The sequence below is a fragment of the Miniopterus natalensis genome, chromosome 10 (assembly GCF_054644295.1).
Source record: "Miniopterus natalensis isolate mMinNat1 chromosome 10, mMinNat1.hap1, whole genome shotgun sequence".
In the NCBI taxonomy this organism is placed as follows: domain Eukaryota; kingdom Metazoa; phylum Chordata; class Mammalia; order Chiroptera; family Miniopteridae; genus Miniopterus; species Miniopterus natalensis.
The window spans coordinates 9,089,261-9,113,528 of record NC_142090.1 but is presented as its reverse complement, the minus strand read 5'-3'; the positions used below and the strand labels follow the sequence as shown (position 1 = coordinate 9,113,528).

At 46.1% G+C, this 24,268-nt stretch overlaps 1 protein-coding gene across 1 annotated transcript in view; it reads left to right on the top strand.

Moving 5' to 3' along the window:
* Nucleotides 1–24,268, top strand: part of TBXAS1 (thromboxane A synthase 1) — a 125,476-nt gene that overhangs the window by 51,273 nt on the left and 49,935 nt on the right. Inside the window, exons 4-5 of the mRNA XM_016205077.2 lie at nucleotides 6,002–6,098; nucleotides 16,033–16,149. Of these exons, the coding sequence (XP_016060563.2) occupies nucleotides 6,002–6,098; nucleotides 16,033–16,149 (214 nt within the window). The remainder of the gene's footprint in view (nucleotides 1–6,001; nucleotides 6,099–16,032; nucleotides 16,150–24,268) is intronic.

The window sequence follows — 24,268 nt, the reverse complement described above, 5'->3', positions numbered from 1 at the left end:
GGCTGGGATCAGGGCCCTATCTTGAGCAACTTAAACTCTCTAAGTCTCAGTTTCCTAGTCTGAAAAGTGGGTATAATAACTACTGCATCCATTTTTTTCCGTGAGGATTAAATGAGATAATACAAGCAATGTACTTAGAACAAGGCCTGGCAGGTAGTGAGCACTCAGTAAAGGCGCAGAGTGGTGGTGCCTCGAAGGCTCTGAGACGCATACTCAACCTCTCTCCACTGACCAATTTCACGGATGCAGGAGGTTCCTTCACACCCTACAGAGGGTAGAATTAACGTTCAAAGACCACAATTTCATTTCCTTTTTAATTCATAGGAACTGTAGGATTGAAAGCTATACAGCAAACTGCAGAGTTTTACTCCCAGATTTCAGGGAGATGGAAGCTGAAGCGAAGGGTGTTTAGGGAGTTTACCTGTGACAGTTTTCTGAGTGAGTGGCAGAGCCGGATGGCCCTGGACCCAGCCTCCCAGGCTCCAGGGCACGTTGCTTTGCAATGCACCCCCGCCCCCCCATCTTAGGAAGCATTAAGCATCACCATGTGTTCATATCCGTGTACACAGCTGAGGTCAGAACCCCCTGGGGAAGTTGGTTTTGAGAAACAGAACATCAGTATTCACAGGGTTGAGAAGGAAAGCGGGGGCACCATATCCATTAGGACTTCGGGATCACAACGATGGAACCCAACTAAAATGAACTTAAGTGCAAAGTAATGTAAGGTTGGAGGATCCAAGGAAGGCTGCAGGAGGCAAAAAGCCTGCAGCCAAACTTTGCATGCGCTTCCTCCACACTCTCTGTTCACCTGGAATCTCCGCCGGTCTCTGTTAGCAGCTTATGCAGGGAGCTCTTGGCATGGGCCAGAAAGATGGCCACCAAGAGCCCTAGATCATATATCCCCAGTTCAGCAGCTCCAGGAGGAAGACAGAGCGTTCGCCCCAGCCTCCGGGTGTTCACCCCAATGAGGGGTTCTGTCTGGTCCTGATTGGGTCATGTGTCCACCCCGTGGATCAGTCACTGTTGCCAAGGAGATGAGATATTACAATTGGCCATGCCTGGATGGTGAGTCCATCCCATGACCAGAGGGACAGGGTGCTACCACTGGGAGTGGCTCCAGGGCTGCATGGAAGGGGGAGAGCTACCTGCAGGAGGGCTGGGCAAATGGAAGAGTGGAGCCATCCCAGGAACTGCAAAGGCAGGCCCGGGAAATGAGCTTCATTTACATGGTTTTCCTTTCAAGATCTTTCCAGGAGCTCCTCAAACTACAGATGAGCGTTTGTATAAATATCAATTCACAAGATTACACAATTTACATGTAAAATGGGGCCAGTTTTCTCATGAGGTGCATAAACCAGCTCTGAAGCAATTCTAAAGGAATTGTGACAAAATGGTTTTCAGCATTAGCAATATTACTAGGAAAACATATAAAGACTCCCAAGGTGCCCACTGGGGAGGACAACCTGCCTTTGAATGCAGGAGTATTATTTTGGTTTTTTGAAAATCCAGATTATGTGTAAAATTATTTTGGTAATAACTAAATCAATACAAATATAGTATTACCAAAATATGTTTGCACCCCAGTGTAAATGTTTTCCTTGTAGAACTAAGAATTCAGGGAAATAAGAATGAGGTGGACTTTAGTTAGATATAGAGCAGAGTTTTTAATTTGGGTCTTGGGGTCCCCAACCTGGTTATTATTATCACATCAGGATCCCCTGGGGAGCTTGTTAAAATTAGACCAAGAGACCAGGTCTCATCCCAGAGATTGTGGTCAGCTGGACCTGGGTGGGGCCAGGCAGCGCTATTTTCTGAAAGATGGACACATGGTTTTGACTAGCCACTGTCCTTGGGCCGTGTTCCTCAGCATGGGAGTAGTCTTCTGGCCTCAGAACCTAGAGAGCCTGTTAAAATGCAGATTCCTGGGCCCTGCCCAGGCCTATTAGATCTGACTAGGTGAAGAGCAGAGCTATGACTCTATGGTCTATTAAGCTCCAAAGTAGCGTTTGTAAAAGAAATTTATTTTGAGACAATTATTTTGATTCCCAGAAAGTTGCAAAACAAAATATACAGAGAGGTCCTAAGTACCATTTATCCAGTTTCCCCCAATCGTAACCTCTTGTGTAACTAGAGAACATTATCAGAACCAGGAATGTGACATTGGTACAATCCACAAGGTTTATTGAGGTTTTATTAGGTTTACGTGCACTGGTGTGTATGTGTGTGTGAGTGTGTAGCATTTTATGCAATTATATCACATGTGTAGGTTTGTGTAACCACCTCCACAGCCCAGATACAGAACTGTCCTGTCACCACAAGGCTCTCCAGTGCCGCCCTTCATAGCTTCACCAACCCATCACCACCCTTCCCGAACCTCTGGCAACCACTAATCTCTTCTCCATCTCCATCATGTTGTTATTTCAAAAATGTTATACAAATGGAATCATATAATATGAAACCTTTTCTCAAAAGAAGGGGCAGAGATTATAAAAGATTTTTAAAAATAAGTTTTGAAAATTAAAAAAAAAAAAAGAAGCCTTTCTAGAATGGCTTTTTTCACTCACATAACTCCCTTGAGAGCCACCCAGTCACTGCGCGTATCAGTAGTTTGGGTCTTTTTATTGCAGTGTAGTATCCCATTGTATGCATATATCACTGTTTAGCCATCCACCGCCCAAGAACATTGCATTTGTTTTCAGTTTTTGTCTATTACAAATAAAGGTTGTACTTTTGGTGTCGAGTCTAAGACCTATTTGCCTATTCCTAGATCCCAAAGATTGTATCCTATTTTTTCCTAAAAGTTTAATGTTTTACATGTAAGCCTATGATCCATTTTGAGGCAACTTTTGTATAGGGTGTGAGGTCATTTTTTGACCAATGTATGTCCAATGGCCCCAGCGCCACTTGTTGAAAAGGTTTTCCTTCCTCCATTGCTTTGCTTTTGTATCTTTGTCAAAAATCAACTGAAGATATCTGCGTGGGTCCATTTCTGGGTTCTCTACTCTGTTCCATTCATCTGTGGGTCTATATCTCTGCCACCACCACCCAGTCTTGACCACTGTAGCTAAGTCTTGGAATCTGGTAGATTGATACCTCCTTCATTCTTCTTTTTCAAAATTGATTTAGTTATTTTAACTCCTTTGCCTTTGCACATACATTTTAAAATAAGTTTGTCTATGCCTACAAAGATTCTTACTGTGATTTTGATTGGAATTGCATTAAACCTATGAATCAATTTTGAGAGAATTGACATCTTTACAGCGTGGAGTCTTCCAATCCATGAGCATAATATATCTCCCCACTTATTTAGGTCTTCTTTGATTTTTTTAATATGCATTGTAAATGGCACTGTGTTTCAATTTTGGTTTCCACATGTTTATTGTTAGTATACAGAAATACTATATTGATTTTGCGTTTGTGTGTGGTTGATCTTGAATCCTGCAACATTGCTGAACTCACTTATTAAATCAGGAGTTGTTGGGGTTTTTTACTTCTTAGGGTTTTTTTATGTGGAAAATCATGTCATCTGAGAATAGGGACAGTTTCATTCATTTCTTTCCAATCTATATGCTTTTTATTTCTTTTTTTCTTGCCTTACTGCACTTGCTAGAAGTTCCAGTATTATGTTAAATAGCCTTGCCTTGTTCCCAGTCTCGGGAGGAAGCAGTCGTTCACCATCAAATGTGATGTTAGGTGGGTTTTGTAGGTTTCTTGAGGATATTTTTTATAAGGTTGAGGAAGTTCCCTTCTGTTCCTGAGAATTTTGAATCACGAATGAGTGTTGGATTTTGTCAAATGGTTTTCCAACATCAACTGAATGATTACATAACTTTTCTTTTTTATGCAGTTTATATAGTGATTATATTGATTTTTTAAAAAAAATATTGAACCAGCCATGTGTTTTTAGAATAAAGACCACTCAGGCATGGTGTATAATTCTTTTTATACATTGCAGGATGTAATTTGCTGGTATTCTTTAAGGGTGGATCTGCTGGTGACACATTCTCTTTGTTTCCCTTCATCTGACAATGTTATTTCCTCTTCTTTCCTGCTGTATGTTTTTACCAGATGCAGGACTTGTGATTGACACCTCCTGTCTTTCAGCAGTTGACAAATGGGCCATGCACATTTCACTTCTTTTGGTCTCCATGGTTTCTGCTGGCCTTTGGGTTGGTGTTGCTGTAGATAATACATCATTTCTCCCTGGCTACTTTCAAGATTTTCTCTGGTTTTGGTTTTCAGAGTTTAATTGTGGTGTGTGTTGGCAGGGATTTCCTTGGGTTCCTCCTATAGGGGTTCACTCAGCCTCTTGAATTTGTATGTTTATGTCTTTTGTTGGGCTGGAGAAACTTCAGACATTATATCCTCGAACCTAGGTGACTTTTGAGCACATGTTGTGTTTGAGAAGCTTTGCTCTTGAGTGGGCTTCAGAGGTCCAAGAACCCCTCAAATTGTATTCAAAATGCTGCCAGTGTCCACTTTTCTTAGAAGAATGTCCACAGCTTTCACTAGATTTTTCAAAAGATTCCACAACACTCTCCAGTTTTATAAAAGGACTGGCTTGGGGCCTTATTGGGTTATTTTTTATCTCCTTAGTTAAAACCAAAAAAAGCTAGTCAGTATTCTTTCTTTCCCTCTACCACATCTGTTGAACTCCTGCATGCCAAGATTTCCCCAACAGTTTTGGAAAATATGATCACTCACGTGAATATTTTGAATGCCTAATATGTGCCAGACAAATATTTTTTTCATTTCTCCCTTAGCCAGTGATCAGAAAGGGAAGAGTTAAAAATTTAAAACCTTGTTTAGCTTATGAGAAATTCAGAGTAACTAAAAATTCAGACTAAACTTTGCTGCTTCCACATCGTATGACTATCCTTTAAAATCTACTCCCCAGTGCTCTGAGCTGGATATGCCGGCGACCAAATGTTATCCCGAAAGTATAATTTCAAAGACTAAAAACACGGCGTTATGCAGGGGTCCGCTTGTTATGACCATGGTTTGCTTTCCACAGTTGGAAGCTGAGCACTCAGTCCCCCAGGCAGCTTGTCCCCGGACAGCTGCCCACGCTGATTCCTCCGCCTGGCACACCTTCCCAGGCCTTTGCCACCCACCTTCCTGGACCAACTCCTCCTCAACTTTCAAAACTCAGTTTGAGAAACACCACCTCTGGGAAGCCTGTGGCCTCTCTTCTCCAAACACTGAGTTGGGCATGCCTTTACTGTTACCCGGGTTAGCCAGACATCACACCGTATTGTGGTCGCCTAATTGTCATTCCCACCAGACTGTGAGACCCTTGAAGGCTGTGACTGGGTCTTGGTTGCTTTTGTCTCCCCGGTACCTTAATAAATACAACCAGGCATGTACTTAAGCGCTGCCTCCAGTTAGAGTTCACTGGCACCCGCTGACTGGCTGGTCCTTTCCCGAATTTCTTCATTAACATCCAAGTATCTGTTGAGTTCCTTCACATACAGGTGTGGCGGCCAGATGTTCAGCCCTTCCCCGGCAGGCCTGATCTTTCCTGAAGTTTCCCAAATGTTTATTAATTCACTTCAGACTTTTTCCAAGAATCAATATATAAAAGTTATTCGTCCCTTCCCCCCTAGAATGACTGTCTCCCCGTTTTTGGACAATATGGACAACACCGACTTCTGCCCTTTGCCTTCTTGGTCTTCCTGCTGGATCTTGTGAATTCCTTGGTATGGTGCTTAAATGTACAGATCTGTCATTTCTAGCAGGCTCTGAGCTGCCTGGGGCAGGGACTCTGCCTTATCGACCCCAGGCCCTCCAGGGGCTGGCACTGGCCTGGGGAATGTTGACGCTGGGTGACCTCAGCGACACTGCTCCTCATGACAGCACATGCATTTCCTACTCTTCTCCACATCCTTGCTTCCTACTTACCTGTTATCCTTCATTCTAAGCCACCGTGAATTCTCTTAGGAAAGGACGAATGGAGAGACAAATATAACACATTTTAAAGCAGTGCTTTGATTCCTCCCAGGTACTATCTTGGCCGTCGGATGTTTATCGTCACCTCGGAGCCGGACATGATCAAGCAGGTGTTGGTTGAGAACTTCAGTAATTTTACCAACAGAATGGTATGTGGCTTTCTTTCTGCATATGGATGGTGGGGAATTATTCTCAGATGCCAGAACTGCACATCACATCTAATAGGGACACGATTGGGCCTCTTACCAGGTATAGATCAGCTCAACTCAAAGCTGAGCTCCCCAGTGAATTCAGGTTTTCAAAAGAGATATACGAGACTCGTACAAAAGAATGGCGTTTACATTTAAGAAACGCTTCAAGACAGCTAAAGCTCAAGAGAAGTTGCACTTAATAAAAAATCCTGAAACCAGGAGGTGTTTTTAAAAGCTGTGTTCAAAACTAGAGGAATCCAGAGGGCGCAGGTCAAGTGACTGAGGAAGAGCCAGCAAGGTTAATAAATATCAGAGAAAAGGCAAAGTTTTGAGCCTCTCATGCTGACATCTTTCACAGAGAGCATAAAAGTCTTAAGGCTGGAAGGAAAGACAAGCAACATTACAAGGGAAATTTGTCCCCAGGTAGCAGGAGGAGCCTGTAACAGGACCCCTTTATGTCAGTTCAAGTCTCCGACCCGCTAAAGGATGTACAAACTCCATCTTTTTAGAAAGTATATTTTCTACTTTTTATCTTTGACGAGAAATCCCAAAGAATGAAAGAGGTGACAGAAAATGGCAGAGGTCAGCGTTGTCCCTATTTTCCAGAAGAGGAGAGATAGGAATTCTAGCAGAGAAGACCAAGAGCATTTCTGCTGATTCTTAAAGAGCCTCAAGTGAATTAATAAACACTTGCTTGCAAGAATTCAGAGAATCACTATGTGCCAACTTTTTTTTTGTCAAAGCAAACTCAACTCTCATATTGAGTTTACGGAGATAGTAGGTAATGCAGCCACTCTTTTGTTGGTTATTTGGCAAACTTTTGCACTTGCCACAAGCCAGGCACTGTCTCGGTGCTGAGTATAAAGAGAGAGAAGACTCAGCCTTGTCCTCAAGGAGCTCAAGGCCTCGTGACAGAGGCAGACAGGCAGAGGGACCAATACAATATGGTAGGGTGAGTGCTACTGCTGTAGAAAACACTGCCATCCAGGGTGGGGACAGGAGAAGGCTTATTAGATGGGAGCCCTTGCCCTAGCCGGTTTGGATAAGTGGTTAGAGTGTTGGCCCATGAAGTGAAAGGCCCTGGTTCGATTCAGGCCAAGGGAACATACCTCAGTTGCAGACTTGATCCCCTGTGTTCAGGAGGCAACCAATCGATGTCTCTCTCTCACACTGATATTTCTCTCTCCCTCTCTCTCTCTCCCTTCCACTCCCTCTGAAAAGCAATGGAAAAAATGTGCTCAAGTGAGGATTTAATACATAAATAAATAAAATAGACAGGAGATCTCAAGGGTCGAGTCTTAAAGACACTGGCATAGCCCCCCTGTGTTCTGTACTGGTTGAGCCCCCCAAAGCGTTTTGTTCTCATTAAATTTCATGAAGACTTACGAGATTGGTACAATTATCATCGCTATTTTACAGACAAGGAAACTAAGACCTGATGCGGTGACAACCCTGGTCACATGACTAATAGGAAGAGTAGGGAGTCACATGCTATCCCCCAACTCAAGTCCAGGGCTCTTTTTACTGCGGCTACTATAACAGCTGCCTCAGGTGACATTTCTGGACTGTCAAGGTTTCATTGAGCAGTTGGCTGCTCGCCCAAAACATGCTCATCTTCCAGCCCCCGAGCGTCATGCCCAATTCCAGACACCACATGACCACTAAAGAAGGTAACCTGGAGGGATGGCAGAAGGAACTGCAGAAGTTTGCTAGGCTGCCTCTCGATTCTCTTCCCCAAACGTTATGTTATTATTATTGCCCTGTTCTCAGTCCCCTGACGGTCTTCTGTGGCGTCGGGCTCTTAGAGACTGAGTCTAATGGTTAAACACAGATATTGATTATTGCTCAAAGAGTGCTGATTATAGAAATGGGGGAAGCCAGTGAGTCAAAGGGCCCAGGCCACCAAGCAGTGTCCCAGCAGGCAGCGAAGGCACTCCCAGAGACTGCTGCGGTTCTTGAGTGCCCTTAGTCCCTGAGCAGTGAGATGGGATGTGGCAGCCATGTGTCTCCCTATTGCTTCACATGACACCCAGATGTCACCAGGGAACAAGACCCTGACAGCTGACTTGGAAGAGGGCTGCCCTCTAATTGATATATTAGGAGCAGACATTCACTCAACACACACGTGCAAGCAGAGGGCACCAATAAAGTTGCCCAGCTTCAGTCTACGTCTCCTCTAATCCATTTGTCTGTCCTCCCTAATTTTTTCCAACCCCAGGCTAAGGTCTCTAGGCCCCAAACTCAGAATATGGTTCTAATTTCCTTCTTGCTCTCAACACAGTGTCCTCAGGAGAAAGTTCAAGTTCCCTTAATGAGATTTAAGGGCCTCAGTATGTTAGATGCACTTCATATCCTCCAATCTTGCCTCTCACTGCTCCCCGATACAAACTGACCCTCCAGCTGGGCCATTCTCTCTGTAACCTCCTCTGGGAAGCCCTGCCCCAGGGCCTTTGCTCATGCTGACACGCCCACTAGAATTAGAGGCAGAATAACAGTGGGTCTTGCACTTACTAACGATGTGAACTTGAGCAAATTATTTAATTCCTTCAAGCCTCTCCTCCCTCCTTTGGAAAATGGGGATCTGATCTACTTTACCGGGCTGTTAAAGGCTAAAGATCACATATAAACCCTGCCTTACATGCAGGGGAGACAAGCACTCAACGTGCACTAGCTGCTATTAATAGGAAGACCTCCACCTCTTCGGCACCCGTCCAAACCCTAGCTGTTCTTCCAGGCTCTCCTCCAATCCCACCTCCTCCGTGAAGCCTTTCCTACCTCAGCCCACATTTACTTTTCCCCTTCTCTGAACCCTTATAACACTTATCATCAGCATCACTCACTTTCACAATTGATCCTAAGTGCCTTCTACTACTTACAGTGCATGAAAGTCTGGCTTTCACCCAGACCTGATCGCTAGCTGTTTAAGGCTTGTACTACCTTTTTGTACCCCGTGGCCCAAACACAAAACAACTATTCAGTATCCAGTAAATTCTTGTTCAAACTGAATTGCATCTCCATCAACTTGACACTCTCCCTAGAAGAACTAGGCATCACTTGAACCTGCAAGTTCAAGACACGCTTTCTCTTCTAGATCATTCATAAACATGGGAAAAGACCTATCAAAGATTAGATCCCCAGGAAACCCCAATGTTTATACTTTTCCATCGGGGACTGTATTCTCTTCTCTTTACCTTTGTTTACGGTCTTTAAGCCAATTCCATATTGATGATAAAACAACCCTTAGTGACTCCATGTTTTAAAATCCATCTTCAGAGTGGGATTTTTCTCACAGGGTTTTGAAAGTCAAATTAATTGGGTTCTGTGGTTCCCTCTTATCCGTCTGCTTATTTATTTGTTCAAAGAACTCAGGGGATGAGTGAAGCACGATTTCTCCTCTCGACAGACACAGTGCTGCCTCCCCTCCAATAACCATGTTTACTTAAGTGTTCAGCGCCCCAGCTTTATTAGACATTCACTCAGTAAACACTGACCGCTTACTCCATCTAAGCTTCTACCAAGTGGTCCCTCGAGATATAGAAAACACCTCAGCACATTAGTTTGCTACAATGAGTGACAAGGAATTTAAAGAACTCATGGTTTCATTTTCTACCTGCGAGAGCCTGTGTCTGCTCACACATCCACGCCTGACGCACGTGGGCCCTGCCGGCCTGGTGGAGAGCGGCCGCGATGCAGGAGGGGACATGAGCGCTACCCACCCATGAGGAAAGGACAGAGCATGCTGGCCAGGGGTGGAGCGACACCACAGGGGACTCCCCGACATACACTGCTATTGATCAAATGCTTCAGTTCGGAAGCTGTTGAATGAAACGATTATTTACTCAAATTCCAGAATGCTGGGCTGGACAGACCCAGGGTGCGTCAGACCCAGGGTGACGGTTCTTATATCGCTTCCCCATCGCATTTTTTGAGGCACTCGATCTGCAAAACAACTGCTCCAACTCTCCCAGATTCCCAGAGGACTCCCTGGGCCTCATCAGCGCCCTCAGCCCTTCCTGACCACGAACCACAGTTCACGGTTAAACCCCACGCCGTCGTTTATAGGACCTGGTGTCCCAGCACCTCGAGACTTGGTTATTTTTATTTAGATCTTTTTAAATGAGCTCCTCTTTGCTATCAGGCTCTCCAGGAAGCCACGGAGGCAGCTCCTTCTTTACTATCTGTGGAAACCGGAGCCAGGGCACAGGACTCAGCAGAAATGGTCGCAGGCAGTGGTGGAGGCTCCTCCTGCTCCCGGCCTCTCCCCAAGCCCGGAGCTAGGCAGCGGTGGGGCGGGCGGCCTGCGGCCCGTGTTGGGGTGGTCTGGTTGGAGGGGGCGGGGAGGGGTTCGCTCCATCACTAAACCTGCTGCTGGGGGCTGAGTTCTGGTCCAAATGACAACACGGACAGCGGTCCAGCTGCAGTGTGTCCATTCTGGTCCTGCTGCCTGTAAGTAGAGCGGAGACCGAAGGCGCTGGGAGGTCTGTGTGTGGTGGGGGTCCCAGCCCTGAGTCCTCATGGGCGACAAGGTCATCGCTCCAGGCACAGACCCAGTGATACCCGCGGCTCGCAAGAGACACACCCGCCATATGATGGACCTGTGAGTACTTTTATCCAGAACCACAGAGCCCAGGGGCCTGGCCGGCCCGGGTGCAGCCTCTCCCGGGGCTGCTTTCATCATTTCACCACGTAGACATCAGAATGACAGGATGAGCTCCTGGGAAACCACAGAGCCCTTGACCCCGGCAAAGGCTACGAAAGCTCTGAGGCAACTTAGTCACTGGAAACCTCCTGGCCCTGCCCCTGCAGCCACAGCCACACCCATCACAGCAAAGTGGGCTCAAGAGAACCACGCAGAGCCCCAGGTGGACCGGGCCACCTGTGCTGGAGCCGCAGGGACCTGCCTGCTGCCATCCCCCGAGGAGAGGGGGGCCTGGGCAGACTTGCCACAGAACCGCCCCCTCCACCTGCAACTAGCACTTTCCACTGACAGCTTTTGGGAACTTGCTCGTCTAGAGTTTCTGATCTTTCCCTTAATGAAATACTGAGTCGATGACAACACTGAGCTTTTCACACCTGAGCAGTGAGATGTATGTTGTGAGGATGGTGTCTTGCCCATGACTTAGGAGCGCTCTCGTTGCCTCTGGCAAAGCTTGAATACTCTCCTTAGCTTTGCGTGTCTTGAGAAGGGTCCACCCACATGATAGGTCCACAGCTCTGAGCGAGGCAGACGTTCTTACTAAAACCCTAACGGACTGCACAGAACCAGAAGCGTGTGTGCGACCTCACTCGCCTGGCCCCCTGCACGTAAAGACAGGTCTCCTTGTTTCACGTGAATCGTGCTGTGCGCAGGAAGCCCTCTCACCCCAGTCAGGAAGGTCGGGAATGGGGCCAGTGGAAACACAGATCCAAATGTGTGGTTTCCCCTCCTTGGAGGCAATGCTAGAACCTCTCTCAGGCAGGGCCACCAGTCCTTACCATGCCTTTGTCCAAATTACATGAGTTGGCAGATGGAGCCCAGGCTGGATTTAGCCCCTGAATGCCCTCCAAGCCAGCCCCGCTGAGCTATGGACACACAACACACCACACACCACACAACCTTATTCAGGGGCCATGCTCTCAGGCCAGTCACGATCTGAAGCAGAGACAGGGAAGAAGGCCCTGTGATCTTATGACCATCCTCTTCTGGCAGAGCGAATGGGTGAAAATCATCCAGTGGGAACAAAGCACTTTCACTAATTCAAAGCACCAAGATATAAGCCCTGGTTGGAAGCTATGGACAGCTGCAGCCATATATTGAAAATAGCATATTCTCAGGTATAGAATTTGGGGTGACAGAACTCTGGAGTTCCTCTTGGTTATAATATAATGAGGGTCCGTGCAAGGTGCTACACATGCCCAGGCGGGGAGAGAGCCAGGTGGAGCCAGGGAGCCTCCCCATCTGCGCAAGGTTGTGTGAAAATTAGAAAGGCTGGCACAGTGGACGTGGCCTGTGACCACGGCGTACTTCCTGATACTAATATTTTTGCTAGTATTTGACATGCTTACCCCTAAACAAGTTGGCGATACTCACACCAGGACCACCGAAGTCTAGCAGTATCTCTTGGTGTCTTTAAAAGCACCTCGCTCTGTGTACCTGTCACCTGCAGCTCTGAGAACTGATGACTCCCATGCCAAGGCTTCATAGGTGTCACCCAGACCTAGAGTCAACATACTTGCAGGTCCCGGGACACGGGGAAGCTTTTTTGGCTCTGGCTTCATAGTCTGTCATGCCTCATGCCTTTTTCATAACATGCCCCCGCAGGTGCAGCAGGTGCGTGCATTCCCCAGACTCCGGGGAGAGCCGGTGCTTCTTAGGTGGCTCTCCAGCTCTGTTGAGAATCACTGGTTTGGCCTATGACAAACACCCAGTTAATGGTTTCCCTCTCATTGGCCCGTAGAATGCCGAGGTGTTGGTTTTCTTTAATAACTTGCTCCCCAGGACTGGGTCATTCTTTGAAGTGTAAAGTTTATGCTTAGCTGGACTAATAAGAAGACAGGCTCTGTTTTATGAGATCTTAATTGAAAAGATAAACACGTTCAGCCGTCCAAAGGAAACGTAGTAGGGGGGCCACAAGGCCACAACTGAACCATCACCGCTCACCAGGACAGCGTTTCCCAGCTGCAGGAGAATTACCCCCCAATTAGAGAAATGACATGAAAAGGACTTTCTTAGCTGTAAGATCGACTAATGTTGGTTCTAAACCACCCCCTGAGCTCCTTGAGGTCAACAATCCCATTCTTTGCTAACATAGCGCCCTGCATATAGTAGGTGCTCAATAAATGTTCACAACTTGGTAACACTGTGACTGACAGGATTTTAGTTGAGGGAGAGGCTGACTCCCAGGTTTGGTGTTTGGGTTAGAAAAGGTTTCCAAGCTTTGACTGTGGCCTAGAGTAGGAAACACATTTCACATCATGTCACGGAATATGCTCTCCCTCCCTCCCTTCTTCCCTCTCTCTCTGCCTGTCACTAACACTCTCTCACACACACACACACCCCTATCCTGAATAAAAGTTTTACAACCAAATAGCCTTATTTTATAAAGCACTCCTCTATCTGTCTACTCTGTTTTATTTCCTGTTTCCCTTTCTTTTTAAAATGTTGCTTGACCCCCACTACGCTGGTGTCACTGACCCCACGGGCTGTGGCCTGCTGTCTGGAAGCTCCTGGCCAGATGTCTTCTGAGACCAGCGCTCCCTTTCTGGCCAAACACTCACAACCCTGCCCCCAGCCGATTTCCCAGTCCCGTGGCTCATTTCTCTGGAGGAGAGCCCTCTGTCTCTTTCAAGGCATCACGCAGTAAATCTAATCAGTTAAGATGTGTAGACAGGGCTGAGGGAGGGATGGTAGTTATTGCTCCACAGACACAGAGCTTCAGTTTTGCGAGATGAGGGAGCTCTGTGGATGGATGGTGGGGGTGGCTATACAACAATGCGAATGTACTTAATGCCACTGAACTGCATGCTTAAAAATGGTTCAGATCGTAAATTTTATATTATATGTATTTTGCCACAATTTGTGTGTGTATGTAGGCAAACTAATAAAAAAAAAATACCTGGAAGGGTGTTCTGGAGAGGAAGTCTCAGGGTTGGAAGAGTTTTTAAAGATCCTTTAGGCCAACTCCCTGACACTCAAGCCTCCTGTGCAGAATTTCCAAGAAGGGGGCACAGTCTCCAGCAATGGGGGCTCACGGCTCAGGGCAGGCTATTTTATCTTTAAACAGCTCTGCCTTTTGACTATTAGAAAGTTCGCTTTGAGATATGTGTACCTTTCCCTGTAGCTTCCTCTAATGAACTCAATTCTACCCCTCAGGTCACAAAAACAGCTTAACGTCCGTCTTCCATGTAATAAGCGTTTGCTAAATATTTTCTGAGCACTTGCTAAGTACCGCCCTTGACCATCCAAGTCTTCTCTTTCCAGCCAAACATTCCAAACCTTGACAACTATTTTATATGACAGTCACTCACATCCCCTCTTCTGAAATGACCGATTTGCCTCTTTCCTCTTACAGTGCAATGTCTAGAAAGAAAACATTCCTTTCACCAATACCCCTGAAATTTTGCATTAAAAAGTGGAGAATCCTAGTGAAAGCTGCAGGCTAGGGAGAGAGTGTCCCCAGGACAGGTTGGTGAGGGAAAGGTTGGAGGGCTATGCAGACATCACATGGAGGGCGAGATCTGCCCTCCAGGTGCAAGATAAAAAACACCTTGGATCCAACCCTGGGTCTGATGGATGGATACAAAATCCAATCAATCTGGACTCATCTCTAATTTATTCTGTTTCTTCGGAGCCCCATAAACCACCACCCAGCCTTCCTCGGAGTGAAATGCTTTACTGCCTGCAGCCTGGCACAGGACTGGGTGCTTGCCAATATATAAACATACATAACACATGCCTTTCTCCTCTGACTCTGGAACCTAAACGAATGGGTTCTGTTCCCAAACTCCACAGGCCCACAGTTCTGTACGGTGACAAGGCACAGCTAGAGAATCTCATTCTAAACACGGAGAGGTACTCCTCGGCAGGAACCGCCCAGCAACTCGGCTCTCATGTATAACGAAATCCCCCTGGATACTTCGCAGTTATGTTTTATAGCTTATTTGAGTGCTCAGATTTTTTCAGAAAATTATAATTTTCCTCTAAATAGGAGTTTTTACAAGGCTTTTGAATTATGATGGCTGGCTTCATGTTTCAGCTATAATTAAAACGGTGAGAAGGAATAGTGAAGCCGTACATCACACAGGGGTCTGAGGAGTGCTTGATTCTCTGATCCCCTCGCCACCTCACTCCCTGCAGCCTTGGGGCCAGGGGGCACCCTGGTCAGCTGGGGGGCCCCCGGTTTTGACCACTGGGTGGGAGCAGCTGGTTTGAGAAAGAAACAAAACAGCCTGGAAAGAAGGAATGAGGAGGGCTCATCCTTTGCATGTTTCCAGACTCGGCTTCACTATCCCCTCCTCCAGGAAGCCTTCCTGACTCTTTAGTGCCCTATCATTTTTTCACCTTGCCTGTTTTTTCCCCTCATAACGCTCGCTTTCTCATGGACAGTAATGCTGTTTGTTAGTTTATGAGCTTCTCTTCTGCTTCCCCGCTAGACTATCAGCTCCTTGAGGACCAAAGCAATGACTTCGTTATGTGACACTGGAGAGCCAACTCCTTGTATATATTAGAGAGTCAACAAATGTTTGCTGAGTGAGAAAAACGAATGAAGGAATGAGTGTGTGAATGAGTGTATGAATGAATGAATGAATGTGTGAATGAGTGGGAAAATACAGAAATGCCATTCTTTGGAAGCAGTTCTGTTAGGATATGCTGCTGAAAGGCTCCTTTTCCCCTCCCTCCACACTCCCCACCTTATCTCCCCCTACCTCACCCCTCCACCCCCCGACACACCAAGGACCCAGACACATGAGTCTGTCAACTCCCAGCCCAACCTGGCCAATCCAGCCACACAAAAGCCCCTGCGACCCAGTTCGGACATGAAACTCCAACCCGGGAGAGACTAACCCATCCCAAGAAGCCTGCTGTTTGGTCCTCAGGGAACCCTCACTCTGTAGGGAGGCTGCAGAGCACACAGAGCCACTGAGTCACTTATGCAGTGATGACCACACTGTCACAGGGCAGACGGAACTGGGCCATCGGAGCTGATCCATCTGCTGCCCCGGGCCCTTAGCCATGAATCTTTAGACCATTAGCCCTGAGCCTTCAGGTTCTTCTCCTGTATCCTTGCAAAAATAACCTCATTTGCTGCCCATTGGTGGGCCTTTAACGAGAGTGTTTATCATGCACCTGTATTGCCACCCAGGTGGCTTGGGCTCCCTTGGGTCCTAACCTCTGCTTTTTGCTTTCCACTAGGCACTGGGTTTGGAATCCAAGCCGGTAGCGGACAGCATCCTGTTCTTACGCGACAAAAGATGGGAAGAGGTCAGAAGTGTCCTAACGTCTGCTTTCAGTCCTGAAAAGCTGAATGAGGTAAGACAGGCAATGCAGACTCTCTCCCTTAAAGAACAGGCTTCCCCTCTCCAAATTGTAGCGGACCTGCCCCCTGGGGCCTTCAGACCTCCCTATTCTGCAAAAAGCACAGTATGCTGTACCCAATGGAGTGTCTTCTGTTTCTCCAGCTTCCATATCCCCAGGTGGCACAATCAATTGAATTGACAAGCACTGTGCACACCCTCTCTGTCCCAAGACTCTGCCCCGGGCACTTTGGGGGCACGCAGAAGAAAACTGGGCAGTGCTCCTTCCACTCTCATGTATGATGGACAACCTGGTGGTCTTGTTAAAATGCAGATTCTGATTTGGAAGGTCTGGGATGGGGCCGGAGACTGCGTTTCTAACAACCTCGCAGGTGATGCAGATGCTTCTGAACAGAGAGGCATTCTTTACATAGCGAGGAATCAGAGAACAGCCTGAGGCAAAGGCGAGTTCTTCAGATTAGTCAAACCTAAAGCAGGAAAGAGATGGCCCTGCATTCCTGGGGAGTAGTAAGGGGTGTTCCTGGAAGAACTCCAGGCGTGGAGGCATGCCCTGGTTAACGAACGCCCTGGTTAACGAACGCCCTGGTTATCCTTCCCGGCCAAGCCAGAGGGAAGAGCAGCATCCCCAACCTGCTGCCAGCTCTTTAGTGACCTGCCCTTCCTACTGTTTGTCCCTTCTCCCGGCCAAGTTCTCTCACATCTGATCCTGGCTGATGGCCCCTCCATTGCTGATCTGGCTTTAGTTTCTGTTCCAAATTCTGCAACAACTTGGGAGTGAGCCCTGGAGGCCTTCTGATGTTTAGTGCCTAAGGGACTGCCTCAGTTTGAGTCCCAGGTTGATGGGCAACTCCAGAGCAAGTGGCCTTCCAGAGCCGTCCACCACGTCTAGCTGTTCCAAAAGGCCTGGGCTTGCAGTGGCCTGTCTTCAGCTCAATAAATGGAAGCTAGTCTCAGCTTCACCCATATGGTCCTGTTTAATTCCCATAAATCTTCTGAAGTCCCCCAGAAGAGGAAAGGGTCCCATACATCAGAATTAACCCCATCCAATTAAACTCACTCAGAAACCAGTGATCCTGCCCATCTTCCGTGAGGTTTAATTTGTGTTTCCACCCCGGCCTTTGGTATCTGAGGGCAGAGGGCGAGCTCAGCTTTAGCACCAGCCGACACTCACAGGCTCGGCTTTATCGACACACTTAACCTTCACCACAGTCCTGTGAGGTAAACACTATTGTTATCACCTCGCTTTACAGATGGGGAAACTGAAGCACAGAGAGATTAAGTAACGTGCCCTATGTCACACAGCTAGTAAGGGGCAGAGCCAAGATTAAAACCCAGCTCCAGAATACGCTTAACTCCTCTGTCCAACTGCTTCCCTTCTAACCTGAGTGTGGGTCTTAAGCTCCCTGGACTGCCCCCAGGGGTTGCCTAGAAGGTGGGGGAAGGGAAGGGAAACAAATGGGGCCCCTTCCCTGCTTTAGTTTTCTCTGCAGCACTATCACCAGCTATCAATCCATTTATTTGACTGTTTTTTTCTTTATTGTTAACTGCACAGCACTAGGTACATCATGGACACTCAATAATGATTTGATGAATGAATGAATGAATGAGTTAAAAATCAAAGAAGCAGGAAGCTTCCTATGGAAGGATGTTAAGACTCAGATAAAAGGGAAATAATTTTATCAAGGAAAAATTAAATACAAGGATGCAACCAACTGTTGGCTTTCTCTTTAGAGAGTCGCCCGTGTATATAGGCTATCCCAAAAATATATATACACACACTTTGAATAATTATAAAGACAGTGTTATTAAAATACATTTCATTTTCAAAATTGAGCTATCAGCTGTTACGGTGTATATACATTTTGGGGACATCCTATGTAGCGGGTCACAAAGACACAAAGAGGAGGGTGGGCACGCAGGGTCTGGGTGGAGGCAGAGACGGGAGGAGCCCAGAGAACCAACAGGAGCCCGCACTTCGATGGGTTTCTGGTTCCTGAGTCAGTTTCCCCAGAAATAACTTTGAAATATCAATGGTCTTCAGTCCTTTCTGAATTCGTTACTAGCTCTTGGGCTTTTATTATCAGACTTCAGAGTTCATTCTGGAAATCAAGCTTTGTTTTCCCTTGGAAGTCTGAGGCTTTTTCCTGTAGCATGTTGGGAACCCAAGTCCTTCAGTGTGTCTGTCATTAATATTCAAAAGGCCCTGGCTTTATTTATGTGCGTATTAAGCCGCTTCAGTCAACAATGCTTGGAAGTTACTTTAAAATCAGCATTATATCATGAATCCATATTTTTATTTAAAATAAAATTGGTTTTTGGCTTAAGTTGTACCAGAGATAATAGAAAAAGACAGAGAACCAGTGAAAATTTGATTGATTTGTGACTAATTCTGGAAGAAGAGACCATCGAAGTCATAGCCCAGTGACAGATGAGTTATCGAGATTTATATTAAAGGACAGCTAAGCAGTGCTGGGGAAACAACTGATTCTTTTATTAGGGAATATTTTGCTGGATTAACCCACCAGAGTTTTCACTCTGTCCCCTAAAGGATTTTTTTTTTTAAAAGGGGCAATCGGTAGATTTACTTAGATTTTTAGAGCCTTTGCTAGATTCTGTACCAAAAACTATTAATGGGATCATGTAAAACTTTATTATGGGTCAGGAAGTAAATAGATTTTACTTTGGGAAACAAAACTGAGGCTAATTTAATTCTTCTCTGAGGGAAATATAGAAGTAATGGGATTCCCTGGAGACCCAGGTTAGCACTAATTTTATTTTTAAATTTTATAACTCATCTGCAAGAGGGAGAACACCGGGAAATCTATACATTTGTATATTTCTCTAAGCTCTTCTGAGTTGAAAAATATTAAATCAATTGGAATAAGTTGCTAAGGCTGTTCTAAGGTTGTGTATGTCAGCACAAAAGTGGCAGCTAAACCTTCAGCGTAAGCAAGAATAAAACAATACACTGAGGAGCAAAGCATTTACACTGTACTTACAGGACGATGAACTTCAAGCTAGGAATTACTACCAAAGAAAAGGATTTGAAATCACCAAGGCCTGAAAAGGCCGCATGGTCATACAATTCAATAAAAGATTGCAAACCATCTTCTTAGAGATTCACCAAGTACCTTAACATATTTTTTAAAATATGTTTTTATTGATTTTAGAGAGAGGGAAACATCCATCGGCTGCCTCCTGCACACCCCCTACTGGGGACTGAGCCCACAACCCAGACATGTGCCCTGACTGGGAATTGAACCAGCAACCTCTTGGTTTATGGGATGACGCTCAGCCCACTGAGCCACACCAGCCAGGGCTACCTTAACATATTAAAGGCTTGGGAGAGACCTGCGGAGGGAAATCTGTGTACCTTTGTTTATTCTAGGCTCAAATAAGTTTGCACTAGGGAAAACATCGGTAGTTAAGGTCACAGTCAACTATTGAGAGAAAATGAGGCAATTGAGCACTATGTCTTTGGAGGTAGAGTTCATGGGCAACTCAAGTGCTTCTTGAGCAGAGACCAAACCCCAAATTGGATGGGCTATGGACCCAACCAAATATGGCAGCTGGTATATTCTCCGTCCTCAAAGCCCAATAGAAGTGATGGACATTTTCTCACTCACCCAGATAATCAAGCTGGTGGTGACCCACTGAGCGGATACAAGGGAACTGGCAACTTCATACATGAGAGCCTGAGGCTGTGCGTGTGTGCTGCTCCAGAGGAAAGTAGCCAACCGTGTATCCGTGCTTGGGGACTCACTTCAAGAAAAGTCAGACCAACAGAGGAGGCTGGCACCTCCCATAGTCACTGGAAGTCCGGCTTAATGCCTGATTTTTTCACTTTCATCCAGATGTGTCCCATCGGAAGGGCCCAGTCAATAATGTATGAATCTTACAGGCGGAGGCAGACGTGCTTGTTCTCCCCCTCGGCCCTGCTTGCCTGGGAGGAGACACGTTACTCCAGAATGACTATGGTTTTTAAAACTCTCAGTTAATCTAGCCAGCTTATGAGTAAATACATAGCTGCGACATTTCGGCACAGAAGTCTTTGCAGAATTACAGTCATCATCACAGCTTAGGTTGGCCTTCACATTTTCTCCCTAAACTCTCAGACAATCACGCACAGGGGCTTCTATAGCAGAAGCCGGACTTCCAGTGACGTTAGCATGAGCAGCTTTCTCTTGGATCCATCAGCCTCCAGCCGTCTATTTTTAATATTCGCTTTTATTTCTTAATCCCTCCAAACAATAAAAATGAAAGCCATTATAACCGAGTGTGGCTGCAGTGATAAATACTTCAGAATCCAAAAATACATTGTCCCTGCCTGACCGGTGGCCCGTTTTCCAGAATGTCTGGGTATTTATCTAACAGCAAGAGACCATTATCCTGCGACATAGTTGTATTCCACTGACACCTAATCTCCTAATTAAAATCGATATAATGATGGACTGTTTAAATTCTGGTTAACATGTTCCTTTTCCACTTGCATTTAAAAGAAAACACACTCCTCATCACTGGGACCCCATCCTGGGTTATAATTTGGCTCTCCTTTGCCAGAATTATAATGTCACTCTGACTTGCTGCTGGTTAAATCTAAGAGCATCTCCATGCGCCTCCTAGCTTGGCTGTTGCCTGGCAACGCCAGCAGCCACCTCCTCATCGGGGTGAGTTCTCATTGGTCACACTCTTGACAGAAGCCACTGACTTATTAGAAATGACACTGGATTATTCACCGAGATGGCTAGAACTGATATATATCAGCAGGAAATTGTGCATAAAAATAAGTCACAGATGTTTTTAATGTCTGGGTGGCAGAAGGAGGTTGTTAGTGTTGTTCACTGATACTCATATTTGTTAGTCACCAGTTTAGAGCACTTTTGGGTATTAATTTTTCTAGTTTTTAAATCGACAATATGGTTCAATACCATTTCCCAGCCCTATTAGCTGACCTTTACTTTTTTCAGAAAATCGCCCTCTGACTTCCATCCCAAAACAGCAGTGCCCACGGGTCTAAGGGTGCCAAATAGAATGAAACATTAAATTCATAAAATTCAACCAGTATTTATCAGTTCCTGTCTTTAAGGGGTCTATAACGTAGAAGATGCATGTATTCCTACATTATTTCCAGGTAGTGGAAGACAGTGGCTGCTCACACCCCCTTTCAAGCATCTTTGGGGGGCGGGGGGGTGAGTAGCATTGGAACAGGGCCCTGAAATTTTTGCTGAGTTTTGACAGAGGGAGAAGGTGCGTTGCAGGTGGAATGAGCTGCAGGAACAAAGTCATCTGGACAACAAAGTATGGGGTGTGTTGGGGAAGAGGGAGTATGAAGTGGCTGGAACACAGAGTGCATGCAAGAGCTTAGTGAAAGCAAATGGGGAAAGTAGGTTGAGGCAGGTAGAGTTTGCAGTTCCCTGCCAGGGGTGTGGGGAGTGCTTGGTGCTAACTTCACAAAACAGCGAGGAGCTGCTAAGTACTTGAAAGTGGAGGCCTGAGGAAAAGAGGTTCTGATTCAGCCATTGAGCCTCCAAGATGCCAGATGTCCCCCGGCCCACGGGCAAACCCTCCTGGGCAGATGAGAAGAGGTGCAGGTTGTCCCTCTGCCATCTCCACTTTGCCGTGGCCCCAAAGGGGTGGCTCCTGGGGGCCGAGTTTTGGTCTCAGGGTGGTGGCCTCCACTCGGTGTCTTTTCTGAATCCTTCTTCATAGGTGACAGATGAGTCACCCAGCCTCCACACCAGCAATGTGCGGGGTCATTTCGGTTTAGAAGTATAAAGTAACCCAGAAGAGACCCTCCCCTGCCCTCCCCACTCAGGAAATGTGTCTCCCTACCACTCGGGCTGCCTCCATTCTCCAACCTTCTTGGAACTCCAAAGGCTTGGTGGTGTTTGTTTTTCAAGTTCATGGCATCAGACTGGATTGAGTGAAATTACAACCTAGACATTAATTAACCGAGGAGCAAAAGGATTGTGCATCCTGATTTTGGAGAAAAAGGCAATAAGCCAGGAGTCAGAGGATCTGGTGTCCTAATTGTCACTTCTACTAAATTATTTGAACATAAAAATAACCAGAGTCTGCCTCTTAGGTCTTGATGTAATTCTGAAATCAAACAGATACAAAAAGGCTTTTTCAGGGATTTCATGTGTTAGAGCAAGCAGATGGGCCCACGGAGCTGTTTACTGCCATGAACCAGGAAGTTGCCTGCTCTTTCTATGGTCCTCAAGCAGGATCTCAACCTGTTTAGTGACCTCCCTAGAATCCCAGAATGTCCATGGAAAAGGACCTTATAGCTCATTGCAATTAGCTCCACATTTCAGGGTGAGGACCCAAGTTCAGTGAGAGTCACATGACTTGCCCAGAGTAAGAGGTAAGAGCCACCATGGGTCTCAGGTCTTCATTTGGGGCCAGCTCCCAGGAAACTGAACTGCATTCATGCTAAGGGCACCTTAACGAGTTAATGTTTCTTGGATACTTTCTATGTCAAGTCCTTCAGGGAACATTCAGGCAATCAGTCATCACATAGCTATTTCTAGAGAATCGACTGGATGTGTTGCATTGTGCTCATTCCTGATAGAACAAATGCCGAGAACTTCAAGAATACATGACAACGTGTTAAGAGTTGCCGCGGGATAGTGGCATTGAGAGTGGATTAGTTATCTATTGCTGTGTAACAAATTACCCCCAAATTTAGTAGCTTAAAACAACCCTTTATTAGCTCATAGTTTTTGAGGGTCCAGGAATCTGGGCATGGCTTAGCTGGGTGCCTCTGTCTCAGGGTCTCTCTGGTGTAATCAAGCTGCCAGTCTGGGCTGTGGTCTCTTAGGAAGGCTCGATTGCGGGAAGATGAGCCTCTAAGGTTACTCACATGGTTATTGTCAGGATTCGGAAAGGGTTTGGAAAGTAGGATCAGAAGCTTGTTCTATTTCCTTCAGTCAAGGGGGATCTCCAAAGGGTTTCAGCAAAACACTGCTCAGATAACAAGTATTTTTAGAAGGCCAATCTGTGACTGCATACAGGATGGATTAGGATGTGGAAAGACCAGTGGCAATGCCTGAATTAGTGTGGTCGCTGGGGAAACAAAGATGGAGAGACAGATGCAAGAAAGGAAGTGACAATAACACAGTGAGGCAGGAACATGTGGACCCAACGGGTGTTGTCGGTGAGGAACGAGAGAAAAGGGAATGATGCCCGGCATTCAGCACAATCTGGGAGCATGGGTGTCCTCTGGAGGACGGCCACCATGCTTGGAACTCTCACTGCCTCTTAGTGCTAAGCCTTTCACATATTTTGTTTCTAATCTTTGTCACAACTCTTCATGGAGTTATTCTTGCTGCCACTTTGGGGATGAAGAAATAGATTCGGTGAGGTCAGGTCAAACACGACTAAGAAGTGCCAAGGAGAGGAAACCTAACAATTGGCAGTGGCCTTGAGCGTTTGCCCTCTCCAGGGTCAAGTGTATTTAACAAGGTCAAAGTCTTAGTCTTGAGGAAGGAACTCCAAGGATGATCTCCAATGAAGAAATCTGCAATGGGGATCGCCTAAAAGGGGAGAGGGAAGCCTCTGAGCAGGAAAATGTCTTAACCTTTCTGCGTCATTACGCCATAAGCTGTCTCTTTTGCCCACTCATAAAACCCTCTCCAGCTTCTAAAATTAACTCCATTGCCCTCTCTACACCTTGTCTCAGAATGCCTCAGGCACAGTCAGTAAAGATTCTGTCCATTTGTTTTTAGCTGGGCCACTTTAACTCTATGGCGAACTGCTGGTTAGCAAAGGCTTCCTTTCTTGGGGAATTTCGTTGTCAGGCTAAGGACAGTACCTTACCCTTGGTGCTTACTGCTAGCTACCAACTAGCTGACCAGCTGTACACTCAGCTGGTGATGGAGATAACCGACGTGAGAGGTGACAGGAGCCAGATGGGAAGCTTTCTCCCCAGGCTTGGCTGCTGGACTGTACCCCACAGGAAGAAATCACTCTTTAAAAGTCCAATAGCAATACTATTTTATCTGATTGGAAGTGTAACATATGTGCCTTAAATAAAATCGGAAAAAATGAAAATGGAAATCACTCATTATGCTACAAAGGTGAAATGTAGCAAGCAAATGAGAGGCTTATTA